This window comes from Cynocephalus volans, chromosome 3 (assembly GCF_027409185.1).
Source record: "Cynocephalus volans isolate mCynVol1 chromosome 3, mCynVol1.pri, whole genome shotgun sequence".
Classification (NCBI taxonomy): domain Eukaryota; kingdom Metazoa; phylum Chordata; class Mammalia; order Dermoptera; family Cynocephalidae; genus Cynocephalus; species Cynocephalus volans.
This window is the reverse complement of record NC_084462.1, coordinates 106,303,051-106,324,763: the sequence shown is the minus strand read 5'-3', so window position 1 is coordinate 106,324,763 and position 21,713 is coordinate 106,303,051. Positions and strand designations below refer to the sequence as shown.

The 21,713-nt window shown below is 34.4% G+C and overlaps 1 protein-coding gene across 1 annotated transcript in view; it reads right to left on the bottom strand.

Annotated features, from left to right (window-relative positions):
• Positions 1-1,941: 1,941 nt before the first annotated feature.
• LOC134372661 (thyroid receptor-interacting protein 11-like) overlaps positions 1,942-21,713 on the bottom strand; it is a 40,624-nt gene continuing 20,852 nt past the window's right edge. The window contains 11 exon segments of the mRNA XM_063090086.1: positions 1,942-2,208; positions 4,526-4,635; positions 4,637-4,668; positions 5,822-5,938; positions 6,371-6,485; positions 7,637-7,718; positions 11,205-11,304; positions 15,895-15,998; positions 17,087-17,250; positions 20,561-20,726; positions 21,246-21,427. Of these exon segments, the coding sequence (XP_062946156.1) occupies positions 1,997-2,208; positions 4,526-4,635; positions 4,637-4,668; positions 5,822-5,938; positions 6,371-6,485; positions 7,637-7,718; positions 11,205-11,304; positions 15,895-15,998; positions 17,087-17,250; positions 20,561-20,726; positions 21,246-21,427 (1,384 nt within the window). The 3' untranslated portion in view covers positions 1,942-1,996.

The following is a 21,713-nucleotide window of genomic DNA, read 5'->3' as shown; positions in this document are numbered from 1 at the left end:
TACATTAAACTACAGGTGAGGGAGGACAGGCTGTTCTGGTAGGAAAGAAAATCATCAAAATGCACAAATGGCATTTCAAATATGATGATGTACTACTTAAATATCTACCATGCATCTTTTCAAAGTAAAAAAGAAAACTTTTTGCATGTTCTATTTCTTCAAAATGAAAAACCACGTCTTTTTGTTTCTTTTAACTTAGAAACTAGTATCTTTGTTGCTCCACACTAAAATGAAACTTCAATGGCAAGTAGCAAATAATTTAGGATAGACAGTGAAAGTATCTTTGTAAGGAGCTTATAAAAACCTAATAGTAATGTCATAGAGAAATAATTATGGCTAAAACCGACAGGAGGCGGTTTGACAGTTCTAATATAGAACTCCTATGACAACTTCCTTTAAAGTGTACTAAATAATGGCAATAGAAATAAATTAGCTAAGGAGACAGGTGACATTCTGAAGCAGGATTATCTCACTTAATTTTTCAGAAAAACAAGTTTTATCCATCAGTACATAAATAAGACTTCCAGTCTTCCAAGTACATTAGAAAGTATAGTTAATCACAGCAAAGTTTACAAACAACCAAATTTAGCACTGGCCAGAGCCAGGCCTATTTACATATTTGGATTGGTCTCATTTTCACCTTTCCTTGCTATACAAATGTTTATATTTTAAAGGCATATGAAAATTTACAAAATTTGCAAGAAATGTCTTTGTAATTGTACAGCTTCAACAACTAATACAAATATGAACATCCTGACACAAGTAAGTTTCTAGTCAGGATTTTTTATGATGGGTTTAAAAAAATTAAAGAAATACTCTCTGATTCTTAAGTTCCAAACACTGGGTGCTGTTGCTGTTGAAGTGATTTCACTGCCCTCAGTGACCACCGGGATGGGAACAGAAGACTCCTGGCCTACTGTACCAACACCCCAGACAGAGGCAGGAGGTGGCATGTTTAGTGATGTTGCTAATTAAAGTTATGTAGATGCAACTGTCCAATTTAACACTTACATGAAAGTTGTACTCGTGTGAGGAAACATTTAGTGTTAAGATACTTTTAAACAGATTACTTAGCTCTTAAAATGAAATGACATATCCACATATTATGTACTCAGCACTAAAAAGGAACAAAATACTGATACATGCAACAACTCAAGGGATCTGGGATGGATCTCAAGGGAATTATGCTGAGTGAAAAAAGGCTGATCTCAAGAGGTTACATACTGTATGATTCCATTCATACAACATTCTTGAAATACAAAATTATAGAGATGGAGAACAGTTAGTGGTTGTCAGGGATTAAGGTGGGAGGTAGGGAGAAAGGTGGTTATGAATATAAAATGGCAGCACTAGGGGTCCTTATGCTGGAAGTCTTCTGTATCCTGACTGTGGTGGTGGTAAATGAATCTACATACGTGATATATTGCATAGAACAAAATACACATTCCATCTCAGGGCACCTATGACCTCCCAGGGACAACCTTGTCCTTGGCCTGTCTGCACAAAGTCCTCTAAAAATGATTAATATATACTTCAGATCAATTTTCTGCACTATGCAGAGAAGCCACTATTAGTATAGTTTTCTCCTTTTTGGGGGTAAATTTCTTGATTATCTTTATAAGATAAACCACGTGTCTCTAGCTTAAATGAACTTGAAAATCAAAAGAGGAAATTAAAAGCTGATATACAGCTTCTAGTATTTTTGTCTTTTTTTATTTTTGTAAATTAAGATAAAAGATAAATCAAATGTTTCCAGGTTAAATTAGGTCAAATCAGAGAAAGGAAAAAGGAAATTATATAGCAAACACTTGCTCCTCTGACACCTGCAATTTCTAAAAGCATTGAGAATATTTTTATTAAATTTAGAGAAAACACAACTCTAAACAAATACATGACTTTTTCCAAAAGGCCACTTTGTGATAAAGTATATACACATAGTGTTCATGGTTTTTTTAAAAGTGCTATATCATCTCTGGTTTGAGAACCATCTATTGCTTTAAATGCTTTTCAATGCAACTCCAGTGCTGTTGTCAGGTGACACTGGCAAAAGTGTAAATGTGGGAAAAACATCTGAGATGGGTTTCAAAAGAAGATGCCCGGGCCCACCAGGTCCAAGTCCAGCTGGGTTAATAAGAGGCACAGCTGCAGAGCGGGAAGCCAAGAATGGATTCATGTCTGTTCTTCTACCAGACCTGGGTTCTGTTGTATAAAAATCATAAAATATGGATTATTTAGTCTCCACCCTTCACAAATAAGTCAAATTGAAAAAACCCTCTGAATATAAGTAATAGCATAAAGAAAGTTATTCTTATATTGTTAAACTGACTAATACAGACATAGATGAATAACCAATTTACCACTGCTATCAAATTTAAAATCCTACCTGGCTAGTAATAACGCTGGTATTTAGCATATTTTTTGGACTACTCTTTAATTATTCAAAATGAAAGTACAAATAGGCCTCAATTCCTAAACACAAATACTAATTTATATTGCTAAAATCTGATTAAAGTTCAGCCTTGAGAATTCAAATCATTTTCTGATATAAACAACGTTAGACATGTGTTTTGGGTTCCCAGATTGCCCCCAAATAGTTTTAACTCATATACTGCTGGTTTCTGGATCCTACATGCAGGGTCTATGAAATATAGAAGGGTAAAAGAGGACAAGAAACAAGAGAAAGAAATGGGAGAAAGAAAAGGGGAGAGAAGAGTATTTCCATGCATATTTAATATTGTATTGAACACGTTAATACTGTTTTATATTTAAATACCAGTTATATAACTGATAGACCTCATTTACTACAATAACAGCTTTTAAAAGGTCTTATCTATGCTGCAAGGCAAGCTACTTACCCAGCAGAAAAATGAAGAACTTGAGAACTTAATATATGGATACCTTACCTGATCCTCTTTTAGGCATCCAAAGGTTTGAAAACAATTCTCAATTAGATTATTTCTCTAAAAAGTTGAGCTAATACTGTTCCTTTTTCTTGGAATAAGTACTTAGTTTATGACCTAATTTTTAATGGATAGAATCCTGCTTTATTACCCAAGACCACTAACAAGTTTGTTGATAAGAGACAAGCAACCCTTTGGAGGGGCCCACTTCAGCAATGGGAAACTCAAATAAAAGAGGCCTCCCAGAACACAGAAAGCATGGAAACAAATCCATCAGATCTCCTCATTACTGAGCACCCCTGAGTTCCCAAGCTGTATTTTCCTGTGAATGACAACTTTCCTAACTCTGGGAAAGCTTCTGGTGATACCTAGTAAAAGCTCTGGCACACTTCCAAATGCAGGATTAAAGATTAGGCTTGCTTTTTTTCATGCAAACCCTTTATCAACTGAGATCATCACTGGCTTTTGTCTCTGATCAATACAAATCAAGCTGAGCACAGAACTTGATAAAAGAAAGGGGAGAGGGTGAGAAAGAGAAAGGAAAGGGAGAAGACAACTCTGCCATAATGAATTTGGGAGTCTGCTTCAAGATGCTACAGCCTAGTGGAATAAGAAAAAATGCCTTCAGTATAGTCCATACCTCTTAGATAAAGTTACAACTTTTCACTAAATTTAGTACATAAAATTTTTATCAAATCGACAGATAATTTTACCACTTTCTTTTTCTTTTTCTATAGGAGTTCAGAAAAATAGAAACATTTGTCTGAATAACTAAGGAAGTTTTTAAAATTTCAAGAGTATAAATTCCTTAAGGTTTTATCCAAATTTAAGAATCTGGCATGTGATATAAACTCAAGAGTATATAATAACAAATTCCTTTAAAGTCCAACTAGCAAACATGTTAGTCTGCAATAAAATATGAAGATTTCAGAAAAAAAAAAGATTTCAATAAAGAATGTGTTTACAGTTTAATGGATTGTAATACAATTTCAACTCAAGACATTTTACGGCATGCCAATATAGGCAATGTGAATATAAATAAGACCCTCACAACCTAGTGGGATAGAAAAATATGTACACGTGTCTACAACCACCAACCATTTGCTTCAGGAAGACCTTTCAACATACAGTACAAGGGCACTTCATAACATTCTTGGAAGTCTAAGTCAGTTTAACAAACTGGCATTATTAACATGTCAAGGTTTGGTTACTGAGTGTAAAACTTAGATTAGAGAAGGGGGAAAAACTCTTCTTAAACTATAAACTATACATCTAGCTCTGATTAGTAATAAGCACCATTAGTGAAAAAGGAAAATAGGACCGAGGAAAGGTTTAACCAGTTCGCCATCATTTCCAGAAGAATAATTCAAAGTGGCTTATGCAGAGAGAAAAGAATTACTCTGATATACAAAGGGAAAGTATTTCACACTGTTTAATCTAAGCCAATTAAATATCAGATTGCCACAAGAATATATAAAGCCAAATATCTGATGGCTTATTGGAATTTTGAATAGTCATTACACATTTTCAAAAACAGTAAAACATAGTTAATATCACTATAAAACATAACCATAAATTAAACTTTTAATTTTTATAATCATAGAAAAATAAATATTTGGATTTACCTCTAAAACTTTCTGGTACATTCGTATCTAGTTTTCTCTTTCCTGGTGAATCTAGAGGTTTTATATCATGACTAGAAAGCTTTGGTGGTAGAACAGATGGATGAGACTGCTTCCAGAAATTTAACAAAAAGTTCTGAAAAAGACTAAGATAAAATACTTGGTTATATTAGACTGGATAAAAAAATTGTATTCACTACAATTAAGAAAGTATATTCAGCTATTATAATTAAATATTAAAAACTAATCATGCCATTTGAAACTTTTTTACAAATCAGCTTTATGAACAACTGAAAATGCAAGCACTTTAGTTACACAGTTATCATTACAGAAATTTAACAATTTAATCAATACTCTCTGATGACAACACTCATTTCAAACATCTTTTTTTCACAGTTGGCCAGTTTCAAACATTTTATAGTCAGAATTAGGAAACTGATAATACATTTCTTGCCATCAATGGCACTTAAAACACCGTCTTATCATTTTAATAACTGTTAATATAGACGTGAATACTTAGATTGAAGAAAAACAAGCATTAAACATGATTTGCTAAAGTAAGACCCAATCAATGAATATAGCAAAAGATCACCAGTAACATTATCAGATTAAAATAATATAGTGTAGACCTTTCCTTTAAACTAAATTTTATGCTATCTAAGTAAGACAGTGTTTTATCTTTAACCAATTCTGGGTAAGTCTCCTATCCTTAATGTCCTCTTTATTAAAAAAATAAAAGAAACTCCACATACTAACTCACAGGACAACTCAATTCAATTCATATTCATCTAAAGCCTACCACATACCACACACAGTGTTTTCATGTTTACTGATTGCTTCCTCCTACCAGAATGTAAGTTTGTTAAGGGCAGGCACCTTGTCTATCTGGTTTGCAGCTGCATCCACAATGCTTGGAATAGTCTGGTACACGGCAGGTGTTCACTGGCTCACTTTGCAACATATATACATGAGCAAAATAAAGCCTCTATTTTCAAGAATCTTATGATTTAGTAACAAGACTGCCAATGGCAGCATAATCAATCATAAAGAAAAGAACAGTTAATACTTTGAAAAATAAAAGTACCATATAAAAAGTTAAAATATAACCTATATGCAATAAAATTATTAAAACTGGCTTGTTATCCTTAAGCTAATCACCTCTCTCTTCTCAGTTTTCACAACTCCAAAATTAAAAGGTTGTATAAAATAACTTGAAAAAGAAATCTGATTATTTGCAAATGAGTGCAACATACAATCATTTCACCATTCATATTCAGCAAGAATAAAATCGGTTCTTACACTATTAAGCACAGATTGCTGATTTGGTCTCAAAGGTGTGTCGGGGACACTTTTTGATCCTCCTCCAAGCCACCCAGTCATCCACCTGGTCACACCACCCTGATCTTCATGAAACAACTACAAGTTTATTTTAAAACAGAAAAATATTATCAATACAAGAAAAGAAAAAACAAGGAGCACTTATACGTAATTTCATCTAGTATGGTTTTCAAGTCCAATTCCTAGAAAATGTTTCCTACTGATAGAGGCCACAAATACAATAAAATGGCATCCCTGGAATGATCTCAAATAAAAGTTTTGGGAATTGCTATATCTCAAAATTTTAGCATCCTGATATCCTGATATGAGAAGTGGTTTATAAGTTACAGAACATTTAAACTAATACATAAATTAAACAAATCCATTTGTTCAATGTACTGTGAAGTGATTCCATTTCCACATTATTGAGAAAATTATATTCAGTAAAAGTTATACATATTAAAAGGGAACAATTTGATACCACTATTTTAGTTATAAATGTATTCTGAATGGCTTTCTCTGCCCAGTTACCTGCTCCATTTCCTTCCTTTCAATACCCAGTATGATTCCCATCAATCTTAACACTTCATGACGCTGATTTTTTGGTGCGTGGAAATGTCCAACAAAGAGGTTTCTCATTAGGACTCTATGAAAATGAAGGCAGAAACAGCTCAAGCAACTTAACATTGAGCGTACCCAAACACTAAACACTAAACATATAGTTAATTATTCTTAAACAATTAAATGTTTGATTATAAAAAGACTAAACAACAAAATATTTTAAAGTAACTTTTAAAAACATCTTGACAAGTCTAATGAAGAATAATTCAAACAAACCAAAATATAGACCTTTTAAAACATCATTTATTAGCCACCTACTTTCTTCACCCCAACACTGACTGAGGTGGTCCCTCATTAATAACTGTCATTGCCTGATTGGGCTAATGTTCACCTGAAGCAGACATTTAAATGGTGACACTGTTCTTGTGCTTAACCATCATGCTTACATTTTCCCATTCACATTTATTAGTAATTTGCTAATATCTAAATTTTAAAAACAGTAGATATTATTGCATATATACCTAGGTTTCAGAGCTAATACATTTTTTTAAAGATGACCGATAATGGGATCTTAACCCTTGACTTGGTGTTGTCAGCACCACGCTCTCCCAAGTGAGCTAACTGGCCATCCCTATACAGGGATCTGAACCCTTGGCCTTGGTATTATCAGGACCACACTCTCCCAAGTGAACCACAGGCCAGCCCAGAGCTAATACATTTAAACAACATACATTTATTAAGAACAGTGGGGAACAAAAAGAACAGTAAAAATAAACTTTTTATTTTCTAAGTCTTCATATTGGGGTGATGTTTTTTTGTTGTTGTTGTTTTTGTTTTTTTGTGACCGCTAAGGGGATTGTAACCCTTGGCTTGGTGTCATCCGCACCATGCTCAACCAGTGAGCTGGCCATCCATATAGAGGATCCGAACCTGCAACCTCGGGGCTCCCAGTGGCGCTGCGCTCCCAATGCCGCACTCTTCTGAGTGAGCCACAGGGTCGGCCCTTGGGGTGATGTTTTAACTCTTCCATGTAGTGTTAAGAAAACCAGTTGAAAAAAATTGACTTTAAAAAACAAAAGAATATAACTTATTCTACTGACCTCTCTCCTCACTATATAAGAAAAATAAAAAGCTCTTAAAAAATTTAGTTACATATAAACATCTACAAGTAGAAGTTGTTTTTACCATAAAAGCAATCTCCATAAAATATACAAAAGATAAAAGGCAAAAGCATACCTGTCCACTTTTCCTTCCGCACTGTTTACTAAGTTCACCAATTTGTTCTGTACATCATCCAGCATTGCTTGTTGGAGTTCATCTGTTTTAAAATGTGTGAGTAAAGATAGCCTTTAACTGATTAGAACAGTCTGGATGAACATATAATGAGATTTATGAGGTCTTTTCTATGAACTTTGAATGTATGCACTTCTAATTGGGAATATTCAATTATTTCCATCTCTTCTTTGGAACAGGGAACTAGGCTCTCTGATATAGAAATCATCTAAAAGCCAGAGTACACATTACTTCACATGGTTTACCCCAACAAAGTAATCAATTCTTTAACAGAAAATTTAAAAACCAAAAAAGGCTTTCATCCTCTTTACTAACTTAATAGCAAAGAAGAGATTTTCACCACTGCTTGCATGCAAGAAACATTTCCAGGGCCACTTATTTAATGGTAAGAAATGGAAAAGACAATTTTAGATTTTCCTTTTTCTGTTTTCCTGGCTTGGACTCAGTTTTTGGTGAGCAAAGAAGAATGTCTAACACAACTAAGACCATGGTTCAGGATGCAGCTGATAGGGCAAAGTATTCTGGAGTAAGGAAATTGCAAAATACAATTCAGATCATTGATTCAAAAATACTAATCAATTTACTATAGCTTATGACTGACTCAGAAGGATGCTTGGGCTATTTTATTTTAAAATTCTCATTTAAAAAGGAAGCAAAATTTGTAAAATCTTGGTAGAATCGCTGGCATTTGAGCAGTATTAAAAGCAAAGTCTAGAATTAAAACAAGAGATGCCTTGTTCATAAATTCAACCATACCTCAGGGCCAAGGATTCCTGGACTAAGGAACACTCACTCAAAGATGGAGTTTACACCTTATCTCAGAAATGGACAATTTGAGCTGAAAGAGATGCTTACTAATTTTAAGCTAGATTACAAATTTTTATTCTGAAAGAAATGAGGATGCGATCATTTTGTAAGAGTTCTACTTTTCAAATCAAGAAACATTCACATCCAAACACTAGACTTTGACCTCTTTTCACAAACCTACTCTTTATTTAATGCTGCATTTTCCTAGCAGTAGCTGGATGCAAGTTCCTTTATCAGATATATGGCTGAAAACATTTTTCCCCCATTCTGTGGGCTGTCATTTCACTTTCTTGATGGTATCTTTTGAAGGACTAAAGTTTTTGATTTTGATGAAGTCCAATTTATTTTTTCCTTTGTTGCTTGTGTTTTTGATGTCATATCTAAGAAACTATTACCTTAATCAACATCACAAGGATTTACTCCTATGTTTTCTTCCAAGAGTTTTACAGTTTTAACTCTAAAATTTAGTTCTGTCGCCCAATTTGAGTTAATTTTTATGCATGGTCTGAGGTAGGGTTCGAACTTCATTCTTTTGCTTGTGGATGTCTGGTTGTTCCAGTACTATATGGTGGAAAATTATTCATTTGGTACCCTTGTCAAAAATCAATTGAACATTAATGTATGATATAATTCTGGACTCTCAATTCCCCCTGCAAATGTTTTTTTCTGGTGCCTGGAAAGCTCTTTTCCATCAATATTGCCTATTAACTCCTACTCACCCTTCATGTCTCAGTACCCAACTCACTTCCTCACAAAAGTTTTCTCTGAGCCTTCCAGATTAGGCCAGGTCTGTCTGCTTTATGTTTTCATTCTGTCCTGTACAATGCTTCCATACAATGCCTAAAATTCTGACTTAGAGAACTAAATGCATATATAAAATATCTAGTTTAACTATTTTCAATGGCTTGTGGTTTTTCTAAATAGCAAAAATCTAAATTGTAAAATGTCATTCATATACTAGGCTAACTTTACCAAAATAGAGATGGTTTCCATAACCATATTATAAAAGCAAGTTTAGTGTTTGGAAAATCTACTACAAACTTTTCCTTTCCTGTCTTTCCAGTAAGGAATTTAAATTTGGATGAGAGAGAGAGAGAGAGAGAGAGAGAGCATGAGCGCATGCGAGCAAATATGAACAGGACTATTGTTAAACTCTGGGTTAGTAAAACATTTTAGATTCTTAAGATGCACAAGCATATTATGAGTTATGAGCACATGGTGCTATTTAGGCCTTTTCTAGCACTACATTCTTAATGTAAACAGAACTCTCAACTACTCAGAGGAAGAACAGCAAATACCTTAATCTTGTCACTGTTCTTACTTAACCATCTCACTCACAAGCTAAAGTAGGAGCCAGAGTAAAGATGGGCATTGTCTTCTCTTCCATCCTCACCATGCCACGAGGTGATAGAAAGGTAGCAGAGAAACAGAGGTCAGACTTTCTTACCCGCCCCTTCCATTTTTCTGAGATTTCCCTTCTCCTATCTATTTTCCTCTAAATTGATAATTGTTATGCTGATTACATGTCAAAATGATAATTTGTATATATTAGTTTATATAAAATATATTAAAAATTAATTTCACATATCTTTTTACTGTTTTTTAATGTGGCCACTAAAAAATTTAAAACTGCCTGTGGCTCACAGTATTTCTTTTGGACTGTACAGTCTAAAACATAACCAGGATATAACACTACGCTATACTGTCTCTTATTTAAAAAAAGAAAAAAGAAAAAACTGAATGATAAATAGACATTTTCAGAGTAAAATTCAAAAAGTCAAGAGTTGATTCTGATAAAGATGATTTTAGTAAAATAAGTTTAAAATTTTTTAACTTTGTTGTATGAAAAACTGATCAAGAAATCAAACTGTCTTAAAATTCAAATCAAAAATATTTTCTTGATGAAAACTGATTATGGTTGGGAAAATTTTCATTATAATTTCTATTTTCAGTAAGGAAGAGTTGAAACATGCTCAAGGCCAAAGTGACATGGTTATAAGTTCTTAAACTCACTGTCAGAATATCCAGTTAGTCGCTGAGCTAATGTGAGGTAGAATGCAAAGAGCTGTTTCAAATTCAAGTAGTAGGGGCTGGCCCGTGGCTCACTCAGGAGAGTGTGGTGCTGATAACACCAAGGCTGCAGGTTCAGATCCCATATAGGGATGGCCAGTTAGCTCACTGGCTGAGCATGGTGTTGACACCACCAAGTCAAGGGTTAAGATCCCCTTACTGGTCATCTTTTAAAAAAAAATAATAATAAATTCAAGTAGTAGTTTAAATGTATTCTGACATTTGAGCCTAGGTGAAAAAAACCTCAGAATTTAGGGAAAGGGGCCGGAAGGATGGTATTAACTACAAGAGGTTTGGAAAAGAAAAGAAAGTCAAACACCCACTTCAAAGGTCCCTACAGACTCCTCTTTTCTCCGGCCCCCTATTCTCCACCCATCAGAGATTCTGAATATTTCTCTACAAAAACTGATGACTAATTCAAATGACAATTTAAAATCAGAACTGTATTTATATGGGCAGGCAAAATATGGTTATTTAGAAATGGGTTTTAAGCCAAATACAATATTTCTGTGAAATCATCTCACATGCCAAAGTAATTCTTTGGAAGTTGGTCTCACTCAACTGTGCCAGTGCATGGTGGACGACCACATCTGATTGGTATTGTAGGGTGGGGGAAGGAAAAGAAAAAACCTACTCTGTTTTTTAAGTTCTTCAATTTGTTCTTCTTTTAGGTCTAAATGTTCTGTAAGTCTTCACGCTGAATCCAACACAGCATTTGTTTCATCCAAATGTTCCTGAGGGAAAAAAGTTATTAAAAAGCAGTATGCAGGGCCAAACCCCTGGCGCACTTGGTAGCGTGCGGCGCTGGGAGCGCGGCGACACTCCCGCTGCGGGTTCGGATCCTATATGGGAATGACCAGTGCACTCACTGAGTGCCGGTCACAAAAACGACAAAAAAATAAATTAATTAATTAATAAATAAAAAGCAGTATGCAAAAACAGTTTCACAAACTATAGAGCTGAGAGACATCTGAGAGTCAACCCTTTACATTTTAGCTGATGAAATTGCACCTCTGTGACCTTGGGCAAGTTTATGCAACTACTAAGTACCAAAGATAGACCTCACACTCTTTCACAATAAAACATTGCCTCTTTCAGAGAAACTAAATAAAAGAGAGAATGCTATTAAAAGACAACATGATGACAGAAATAAAAAAAAAGTAACAGTAAGAAATAAAACTTCAAAGAATGGACACAAAACGTCAAGAAATATAGCAACAAATGTTCTTGCTCTTTTAAATTTTTGCAAGTCTAATAAAGTGATATTTCACTGTGATTTTATTACTTTAAATTTTATTTCCCTGTTACTGAATTTGAGCATGTTTTTCACGTTTACAGGATAGTCGGGTCTCCTCTTCTGTGCAAACCTCTTTGCATACATTGCTCGTTTCTGATGAGCTGCCTCTTTCTTGTCAATTTGTAAGAGCACCTTGTACGGTAGATGTAAACCCTTTGTCATCTGTGCTACACAAATACCATTTACCACATATGCCATTTGTCTAATGACTTTATGATGTCTTTTGCCATGTAAATGTTTAAGTTGTACATAGTCAAGCATGTCCTACATTGCTTTTACAGCTTCTTGAGTTTTAGTCTTGGTTAGGAACCTCCTTGCCCCTAGACTGTACATGTAGTCTTCTAGGTTTTATTGCAAGATATTTTGGTTTTTATATTTAAATATTTAACAGAGTGTTTCTCAATGGGAGTGCTTTTGACATTCCTGGCCCACTAAATACCGGGAGAGCCATCTAATCACTGTAACAACCAAAAATATCCCCAGGTATTCAGTACCATTCCCAGTTGAGAATCCTCATTCTAATACAACTGGAATTTATTTTTGTATATGGTGTGAGATGGGACTCAATTTTATTTTCTTTCATATGGACAGCCAGTTGTGCTAACCTCATTTATTAGACAATCTATCCTATTTCTCATTAAATTAAAATTAGTTTAGTTTAGGGTTTAGTTTTAAATTCTCAAGTATATTCTGTGGTCTATTTCTGGACTCTGCTTCTGTTCCACTAATCTAATCAATATTGTATTGACTTATGGCTCTATTTTAGTATCTAATAGGCCAGTCCTTCCTCACTGTTCTTTCTCATAATTTTCTTGGTTGTTTTCAAGTATTCATCCATGTAAGTTTCAGGTCAAGTTTTGTCATCTTCAGTCATTGTGACAGCTTTTTTGCTGTGTCATCCTGAACAGGCTACAGTCCTCAGTTATTCAAACATAATGTAGATGTTGTTGTGAAGACATTTTGAAAATGCAATCAAAGCCCTTACTCAGCTGAATTTAAGGAAGGCACATTATACTGAATAATCTGGGTTGGTCTGATTAAACCAGTTCAAAGTCCTTAAAAGCAGGAATTAGGCTTCCCCCCAAAAGAGAAAAATTCCTTCTGTGGACAGCAGCTTCCACCTGTGCCTATGGAGTTCCATTCTGCTTGTGATTTTCCTTTCTTCATTGCCTACGGACAATAGATTTGGCCCATGCCTGTGAGTTCCAGTCCACCTTTGATGTAGTCTTCCCATCTGGACTGCCAGCCTACAAATTTCAGACTTGATATGCCAGCCCCCACAATCGTGTAGCCAATTCTTTATAATAAATTGTGTATGTGTGTAATCGTACATGTCATGTCATATATACAAATGTGTCTGTATATGCATATGTCACACACACATACACATCTGACCAGTTCTGCTTCTAGGGACTGAACCCTGACCAATACACAAGGTAACTGAAACAAAAAATTCTAAATAAAAAATTTATTATTCAAAATCCACAAAACTAAACTTAATGTGAATGAAATTTAAATAAACTTCCAAATTACTTTTTTAACCCTGTAGCATTTATACTTACAAAATTATTAAAGCTTAAAACTACACTAAGACTTTTTACACTAAGACTTTTTCAAAAATCAGCATTTATACTTCATTTTTCTTTCTACCATTTGTTTGGTTTCTATTTCAATAATTTCAGCTTTTATCTTTATTAGTTCTCTCTTAGTTACTTCTGATTTATTTTGTTCTTTTTCTAAATGTATATCACATTTTAAATTTTAAAAAGTAACAACAACAACAAAACATCCCTAGTTTTAAAAGAAGATCTGAACTTCCATCCTAGCAGTTTGACAGATTACTCTTGACTCACTGGAAATAACTAAGTGTTGGATAAAATATATCTTCTTAAGTGTATTAATGAACTGACAAGAAAGCAAGCATAAATGATCAATAAAAATATTAAACGATGCTCGATCTCATTAGTAATCAGGGAAATGCAAGTTAAAACCACTAGAAGATAGTACTTCTGCTATTGTTTGAATGTGTCCCCTCAAAGTTCATGTGTTGGAAACTTGATACCTACTACAGTGGTGTCGGGAGGTGGGGCCTAATGGGAGATATTTGGTTCATGAGGGCACTGCCGACATGAATTAATTAATGCCATTATTGTGGAAGCAGGTTCCTTATCACGTTAGTGGATTCCTTATAAAGATGAGTTTGGCCACCTATTGCTCTTTCTCTTGCCTCTCTTTGCCCTCCCACCATGGGATGAGGTGGCAGGGAGGCCTTTGTGAGATACTTAAGCTTGGACTTCTCAGCCTCCAGAATTGTGAACCAATAAATTCCTTTTCATTATAAATTAACCAGTTTGTGGTATTCTGTTATAGCAGCACAAAACAAAGACACCTTCTAACCCATCAGACTGGCAAAAACATGATGTCAGATAACACCAAATGTTTGCAAGGATGTAGAATAAGAACTCTTACACATTGCTGCTAGAAGTAAATTACCACAATTGCTTTAAAAAACAATTTGCAATCATCTAATAAAGCTGAGGCTGCCCGTATATGAGGGTACTTCAAAAAGCTTATGGAAAAGATTCATATTATCTTTTAATTCTATTATTCCATGAAATTTTGAAGTACTCTTATAGGTCTGGTAACTCAGCAATTTCAATCAAGATACACACCTGAAAGAAACTCTTCTATGTGTGCATGAGGAGATATAAACAAGGAAGTACATAACCACATTGTTTGTATAGAAGACATCTGAAATGTTCTTTATTAGTAAAATGGGTAAATAAATTATATATTCATGCAGTAAAAATAATGAACCATCTAGACACAGTAACATAGCTGAAGAAGCAAGTCTCAGAAGAATTATTTGATTTACATACAGTTCAACTTTCATTTATAAAGACTTCAAAAATATGCAAAACTAAACAACATCATTTGGAGATGAAAACCTATGTGATAAAACCATAAAGAAAAACAAGGGGGTTTTAAACACAAAATATTAGAATAGATGTTATCGACAAGGTGGTAGGAAGGAGATAAGATGTGGAGGGGTGCATAAGGACTTCAGAGGATGACGTTCGATTTCTTACATGGGGTGGTGAGTATGTGTGTATTTGCTGCATTGCTGCTATATTTTATACATATTACGTAATTTTTTTTCCAGCCACTTAATATTTAATAAAAGTCTTAAAACTTTGTAGGGGGTTGAGCCCGTGGCACACTCAGGAGAGTGCGGCGCTGGGAGCGCGGCGACGCTTCCGCCACGGGTTCAGATCCTACATAGGAATGGCTGGTGCGCTCACTGGCTAAGCACCGGTCACGAAAAATGACAAAAAAAAAAAAAAAAAAAAAACTTTGTAGGAAATATATCTACTCTTATTTGGGACATTAATGTTCCTGTATAGCATATTCACCACTAATGCCAGGTAAGTGAATTTCATTATTTTACACTAACTTTTGCTAAAATCTACTTATGACTTAGAAAAGTATCTCCTAAATCTAAAAGCAAGTCACTTGGGTTTTGTATTTTTTCTTAGTGATTCATTTTATTTATACCTCATGATTTTTGTTTGTATGAAATATTGAATAATAAATAAAAAATATTTTAAAGGATGACCTACAAAAGAAAAAGATCTAATGGGATCATACACATTATTTTAATCCATGTGAAATACAGTACCCAGTATATTTTGTTAAAAAGAGAAAATTATAAAGTTAAAATCATAGATTAATTTGGTTTATTTCACCTACAGAGAGATCTCTAAAATACCCACGTGTGCTAAAACATTAAAATATCCTCTCTTCTCACATTTGCTGTGTCTGTCTACTCTATACTCTAAGTCAGTGACCCGAGGGAAATCCTGAGTATATAGTTTCTTCTGCCCCAGCAGAGGATCAGATACAGAGTAGCCACTTGAACATCATTTACTAAATGAATAGCTTTGAAGATTAGTTTCAAGACAAAGATTCTACAAAGTAATTATTTCATGAATAATAAAATTTACAAGAGAAAACTGTTTTGACCTACCTGTAATGACACCACTTTTCCTTCCAGATTTTCTGCCTTTTCCTTCCACTCAGCCATAAGCTGTTTTTGCTTTTCTAGTTCAGCAGAATACATAGCTTTCTCCTCTGAAGACCAAGAAAGTTACATTAGTATTTTGCAATTGTGTGATAAAACTAGAATTTTAAACCACTTGAAATTTTAATAATTCAACAAAACTAGTTCGAATGTCTCAGTGAGAAAATTATATATGCCTTAGTGATAATGTTAAGTAATGAGATCACTGTTTGCTCTGCATAAACCCTTTTCCATGTTGTTTATCCTGCAGATTCTTCTCTCCTTTCATAACTCTACTCAAGTATTTCCCCTTTGGCAATTTTTTTCTCTCTGGCCTCAGTACCATAGTAGTTTGTATACATGCCCGCTCTTGTAATTATATTACATTACAGAAATCTAGAAACCCTATATTCAAAATTCACGATTTCAAACACATGCATAATCCTGAAGGGACACGCAGGTACAAATATGAAGTTACTTCCTTATCCTCATATCCCCTAACCACCCCCCACCTAGCAGTTCATTCACGGTCAGTAGTTACTGAATGTATGAAAAAACAAAAGGATGGGTGAAACTAAAGCATTACCATAAATCTGAGGATGAGAGAATGTGAAAAAACATTGTTTGGTTCTCAGGATAAAATGGCTCTGGACACTGTTACTGTGTCTCCAGAAAAGTACTTCCCATTTGGACTAGAAGATACAGTCACCCAAAAGTATAGATGAATAGCTAATAACAAGTTAATAAATATATCAAACGATGGTAATTACTAATGATTAACACTCTGAAGTGGGTTCGACTCCCAACCAATATCTTAAAACCTAATCACCTTTTCCACGTGTGTATCTCTCTCTTCCTTTGTATTCTCCCTTTAGCACTTGATCATCCTACCGCGTGTTGCCTTTATACTTCAACTCTCACCTTAACTGGTAATATAATACTAAATCAAATTTTTAATAACTACTGAATATAGTTAATGTTCTCTAGTCTTAGTTGTAAAGGAGTCTAAATAGTTGATGATGGCTACTTACCTTTTGCCCCTACAAGTGGGTAACCTTTTGAAGATTTCCACATGTTTAATATAAAATGGCACTCCAATAGGGGCAAATAACCAACAACTACAATTGTTCTTCACTGAAAAACCGACCATACAACTTACCTTCTCGGAAATCCTCTAGTACCATCTGCAGGTTGGCTAGTGATAGAGTATACTGCTTTACTTGTTCCTGGGAGACCGAAAGCTGCAGTGCAGTTTCATCCCTTTGCTTGGAGACAACATTCAATTGCTCCTGTAATGACTGTACCTGCACACGGGCTTGATGGCTTCAAACAGAAAGAATAAAAATCAAACTGCTTCTATTACTTTAACCAGAAAAATCACCTTCCCTAAGTTTTATTGCACTAAATTCAGGGTAGATTTCAAAGTATTTAGGTACTTTAACAAGATGAAACATCTTCCCCACATTTTGTTATTGTGCTAACATACACATTAAAATTTACCATTGTAACCATTTTTACATGTCCTGCTCAGTCAGTGGCACTAAGCACAATCACACTGTTGTGCAACCACCACTGCCAACCATCTCCAGAACTTTTTTTCATCTTCCCAAACTGAAAATCCATACTTTTTTTTTTGGCAGCTGACTGGTAGAGGGATCTGAACCCTTGATCTTGGTGTTACAAGGCTGCGCTCTAACCAGCTGAGTTAACCAGCCAGCCCCGATATTCATTAAATAACAACTCCCCCTTCCTCTGGCAACCATCATTCTACTTTGTCTCTATGAATTGGACCTTTCCGACATTTTACTGCATTAAATTCAAGTTAGATTTCAAAGAAACTTGAATAGTTTCTCTGTTCTCCATATTTTTATTAACTCAGTGATCCTTCCTGTAAAAGTAACTTTGAACAAATGACTATCCTTCTAAAGACTAAGAATTAGGCTAAACAAGAAATGTCAGCAAAAGAAAAATTTATAAGTAGTCTTCAATTTTCATGTCTCCGGGTTAAATCTCTAAGATGTAATTTATCTCAGAATTTTAAGTTGTAAGGGACCTTCAAATTCATTTTATACAGCTTCTAACCTAACAAAGAAGAGATTCTATGACACCCCCTTGCTTTTGACACTTGCAATCATGGTGAACTGACAATTTCCAAAGGCTATCCAACTGATGAACTAATTCCTCTGATTATTAGCTAATTATCTTTTACTATCATCTTTCTTTCTACCTACATTAAATACAGTAATACCTAGTCCTGTCCCAAAATAATCATCCAGGGATCCCTAGGAGATTTATATAGCACCTATTTAGGCTTATGTCATTGGTGTACTTCCTTAATGTATAATGATTATATCCAAAATACTGAAATAATCTTTCTGGGTTTTTAATATCTAGTTAAATTTTTATTCAAGATCATCTCACTTTGAAGAGACTTTACCCTATAGTACCCTCTAGTGGAAAGAGCGGTAAATTGATAGCAAGAAGACCTCTGCTCTCAATGTCCCTGGAATTTATTCAGCTTTGCTGGTTAGCTAATCACTCAAAGGGTGATTTTAAGGATGAAATGAGTTATGACGGCATTCAAAGTTAAGAAATACCAGGTCACACTATTGTAAAGTTAGGGTTTGTAGACTGAGTTACTCATACAACTAATATTTACTGAAAATCTATTAAACTATGTGTAATAAATGCTATGGGAAGGGTACAAAATGAATGGCATCATTCTTACTCCCCAGTGACCTTACATTTCATTGGGTGGGAGACAGTGTAAGACAGGTCAACAATTATCTGTACCCTGAAGTAAAATATATGTAATCTAGCAAAGACTCAGTGTTATTCAAGTTCAAAGGAAAAACATCACACCAGTGTTTGTTCTGCATATGAGGAGGGGGCTGCTAAATAAAGTACCCTTCATGAAGAAAATGGAATTTGAAGAACAGATGGATTCACAGAAAAACTGTCAGGGATAGGTCCATTCTTCAGACAGAAGAAAGAATATGAAAAGAAAAAGTATAAGAAAAAGAAAGAGGAAGATAGTAGGTCTGAGAAAACTGAGTAATAAAGTTCAGCTGGATACAGATGATAGCGTGAAATAAGGCTATGGTAGTAGGTAGCATGGAACCAAATCATGGTGGTCAAAACTGGTTTTTAAAAAAGGAGGAACAAGATCACAGCTCTACTTAAGGAAGGTTATTCTGGAAACTATTACAAAGGGTAAATAAAAGGGGCAGAGACTAAAAACTATTTTAATTTGAGAAAATAAGGGCCTGAAAATTGCAAGGAAGGATTACAATACATAAGGACATAATCTGAGGATATTCTGGCATGTCTGACTGAGTGAAACATCTACAAAAATGATCACTCATTTTAATTCCCATTTTAAATGAGTTTCCCTTGAGAATCTGAAGGTACAATAACACTCCATGCAAAGGGAGGAGAAGGGGTTCACCCTCAGAAATACTGTCTCACTGGCCTATAATCTTTGCAGACAGATAGTGTCTACTATCTTCTTATATCTCCATCAGCACCATATGTAGTAAAAAGATAAATAAAAAGATGCACATACCACAAATGGAAATATAAAAGGACACATCTTTTCTGGAAAATAATTTTGCAGTACAATCTCAAAAGTTTTAAAATGCCCCTTGACCCAGAAGTTAGATTTCTCAAAATTTACACTAAGGAAATAATCTGTCATCAACACAAAACATACACGTCTTGGGATATCACAACAGCACTCTTAGTAATTTTGAAAAGCTGAAACACTTGAAACATCCAATAATAAATGGTTGGGTTAAAGAAATTATGGCAAATCCAAGTAATGGCTAATCATAAAATAATATTGCAGAAACATATGCATGAATGTGTACTGATTCTCATATTACTAAGTGATAGAAACAGGTTACAAAACCTGTATGAATAGTATGATCTCAATTTTGCTTTTAAAAAGATAAGTAATATATACATAAACAAATACAGAAGCATAAAAGGGCACAAAAAAAGATTATCACTGTGGTGAGACTCTGCTTTATGTTCTTTTGGTTTGAATGATTCTCCTGAAGTGGAAAATATAATGTTTTTGTAATAAAAAAAAAAGAAAAAAAAACATTTTATTGAGAAAAATAAAATTTAAAAAAGATAAGCAGGGACCAAGCAGGGACCTGGCCAATTAAAAGTCCTAATAAACCAAGAGCTAATTCTTCATACTGACCTAGGTCCTTCACCTTGCTACTTCCTTTACTCTAATATCTACACCTAGTTCAACCTTAGACCGCTTGATGAAAAATAAACCCACATAAATTAAATTAGTTCTTCGGGAGCTGAACAGAGCTAATTAAATCAGCCAGAATGACAGACTATATCCCTAAAATGATAAGAGGCAATTGCCTAGGGTCATGGTTAAGATTAAGAGTTTGAAAGCCAGATTCAGAGTCTCAGACTTGAGTGCGAAACTCACACATAAATTCTGTGTGCCCGACTTTGGGCAGGTTACTATATCTCTTTACCCGGTATCTTTATCTGCAAAAAGGAGGTAATGAATTTTGTGAGAATGAGCTAACATGAAAAATGCTTACTGAGTCTGACACTCAAGAAGTTTTCAGTTAAAGTTAATGAAAAAAAATGAAACAGTTACCTTGCATTTTCCATTGCATTAGTGGATGAAACTAGCTTTTCCTCCAATTCTGTGACTTTCTTTTTTAGTTTAGCCTCTCTATCTTCAGCAGCCAAAGCCTCACGGGTATAAGAATCTTCTGATTCTAAAAGATGATTACACAATCTCTCTAGCTCCTGGTTTAACTGTAATTCTTTTTTTATGTAAATGTTGAACCTAAGTAGAGGACATTTCTTTATTTTTCTTCTACAAAATGTTCCTTTACCCCCTGCTACAAGCCACTATGTTATCAAATCTTTTTCCCATTGTTGAAATGTATTAATTGTATACTAATTGCTCATACTGCAAGATATATTTATTCCTGGAAAAGTTGTCCTGAAATCATCTTGAATATTCATCTAGAAGCTTTACTTTGTACGATCTCATTCCCTGGAAAATGGAACTATACAAAAGTACTGCGTTCTCTGTGACAGACCACTTTTTCGGTGTATCTCATTTTTTTCATATTTTATGTGTAAAAATTTTTTCTTATATCCAAGATATGCCATGGTTTTCCTTTTTTAAACCTAAAATATAAAGCACCCTGGGAGATAAAAGTCCTACTATAGCATTTCAGAATAAGACTAAGAAAAATCACCTAGGAAATAAATTCATTTTAACTGAAAACTTTCCAGTTTTCTTACTTAATGGTTATTAAACTTAATATTTGATTCAGTGTTTCTTTAAAGTGAAAGTAGGGTACTGTTTTCCATTTTTTTCTCATTCAGGGACAATGTCATTTGGTCTCTCTCCTGTTGAAATGTAACTGTCTTCTCCTGCATTGACTTAACTGCATTTAAAAGCTGATTTAACTCCACACTCTTGCCCTTTGGAAAGAAATAACTTGAACTTTAAAGAAAACTAAACTTTAAAAAAGACATTTTCTTCATTAAATAATTAATTTTAAAATGTAGTTAACTATGTCAAGGTCATCAAAAACAAGGAAAGTCTGAGAAACTGTCACAGTCTATAGAAGCCTAAGGAGACATGACCTCTAAATATAATGTGGTATCCTGGATGGCATCCTGGAACAGGAAAAGGACAATTGGTAAAAATAAGGAATTTGAATAAAGTCTAAATGTTAGTAGTAATGTCTCAATATTGGTTCATTAGCTGTGACAAATGGATTATAGTA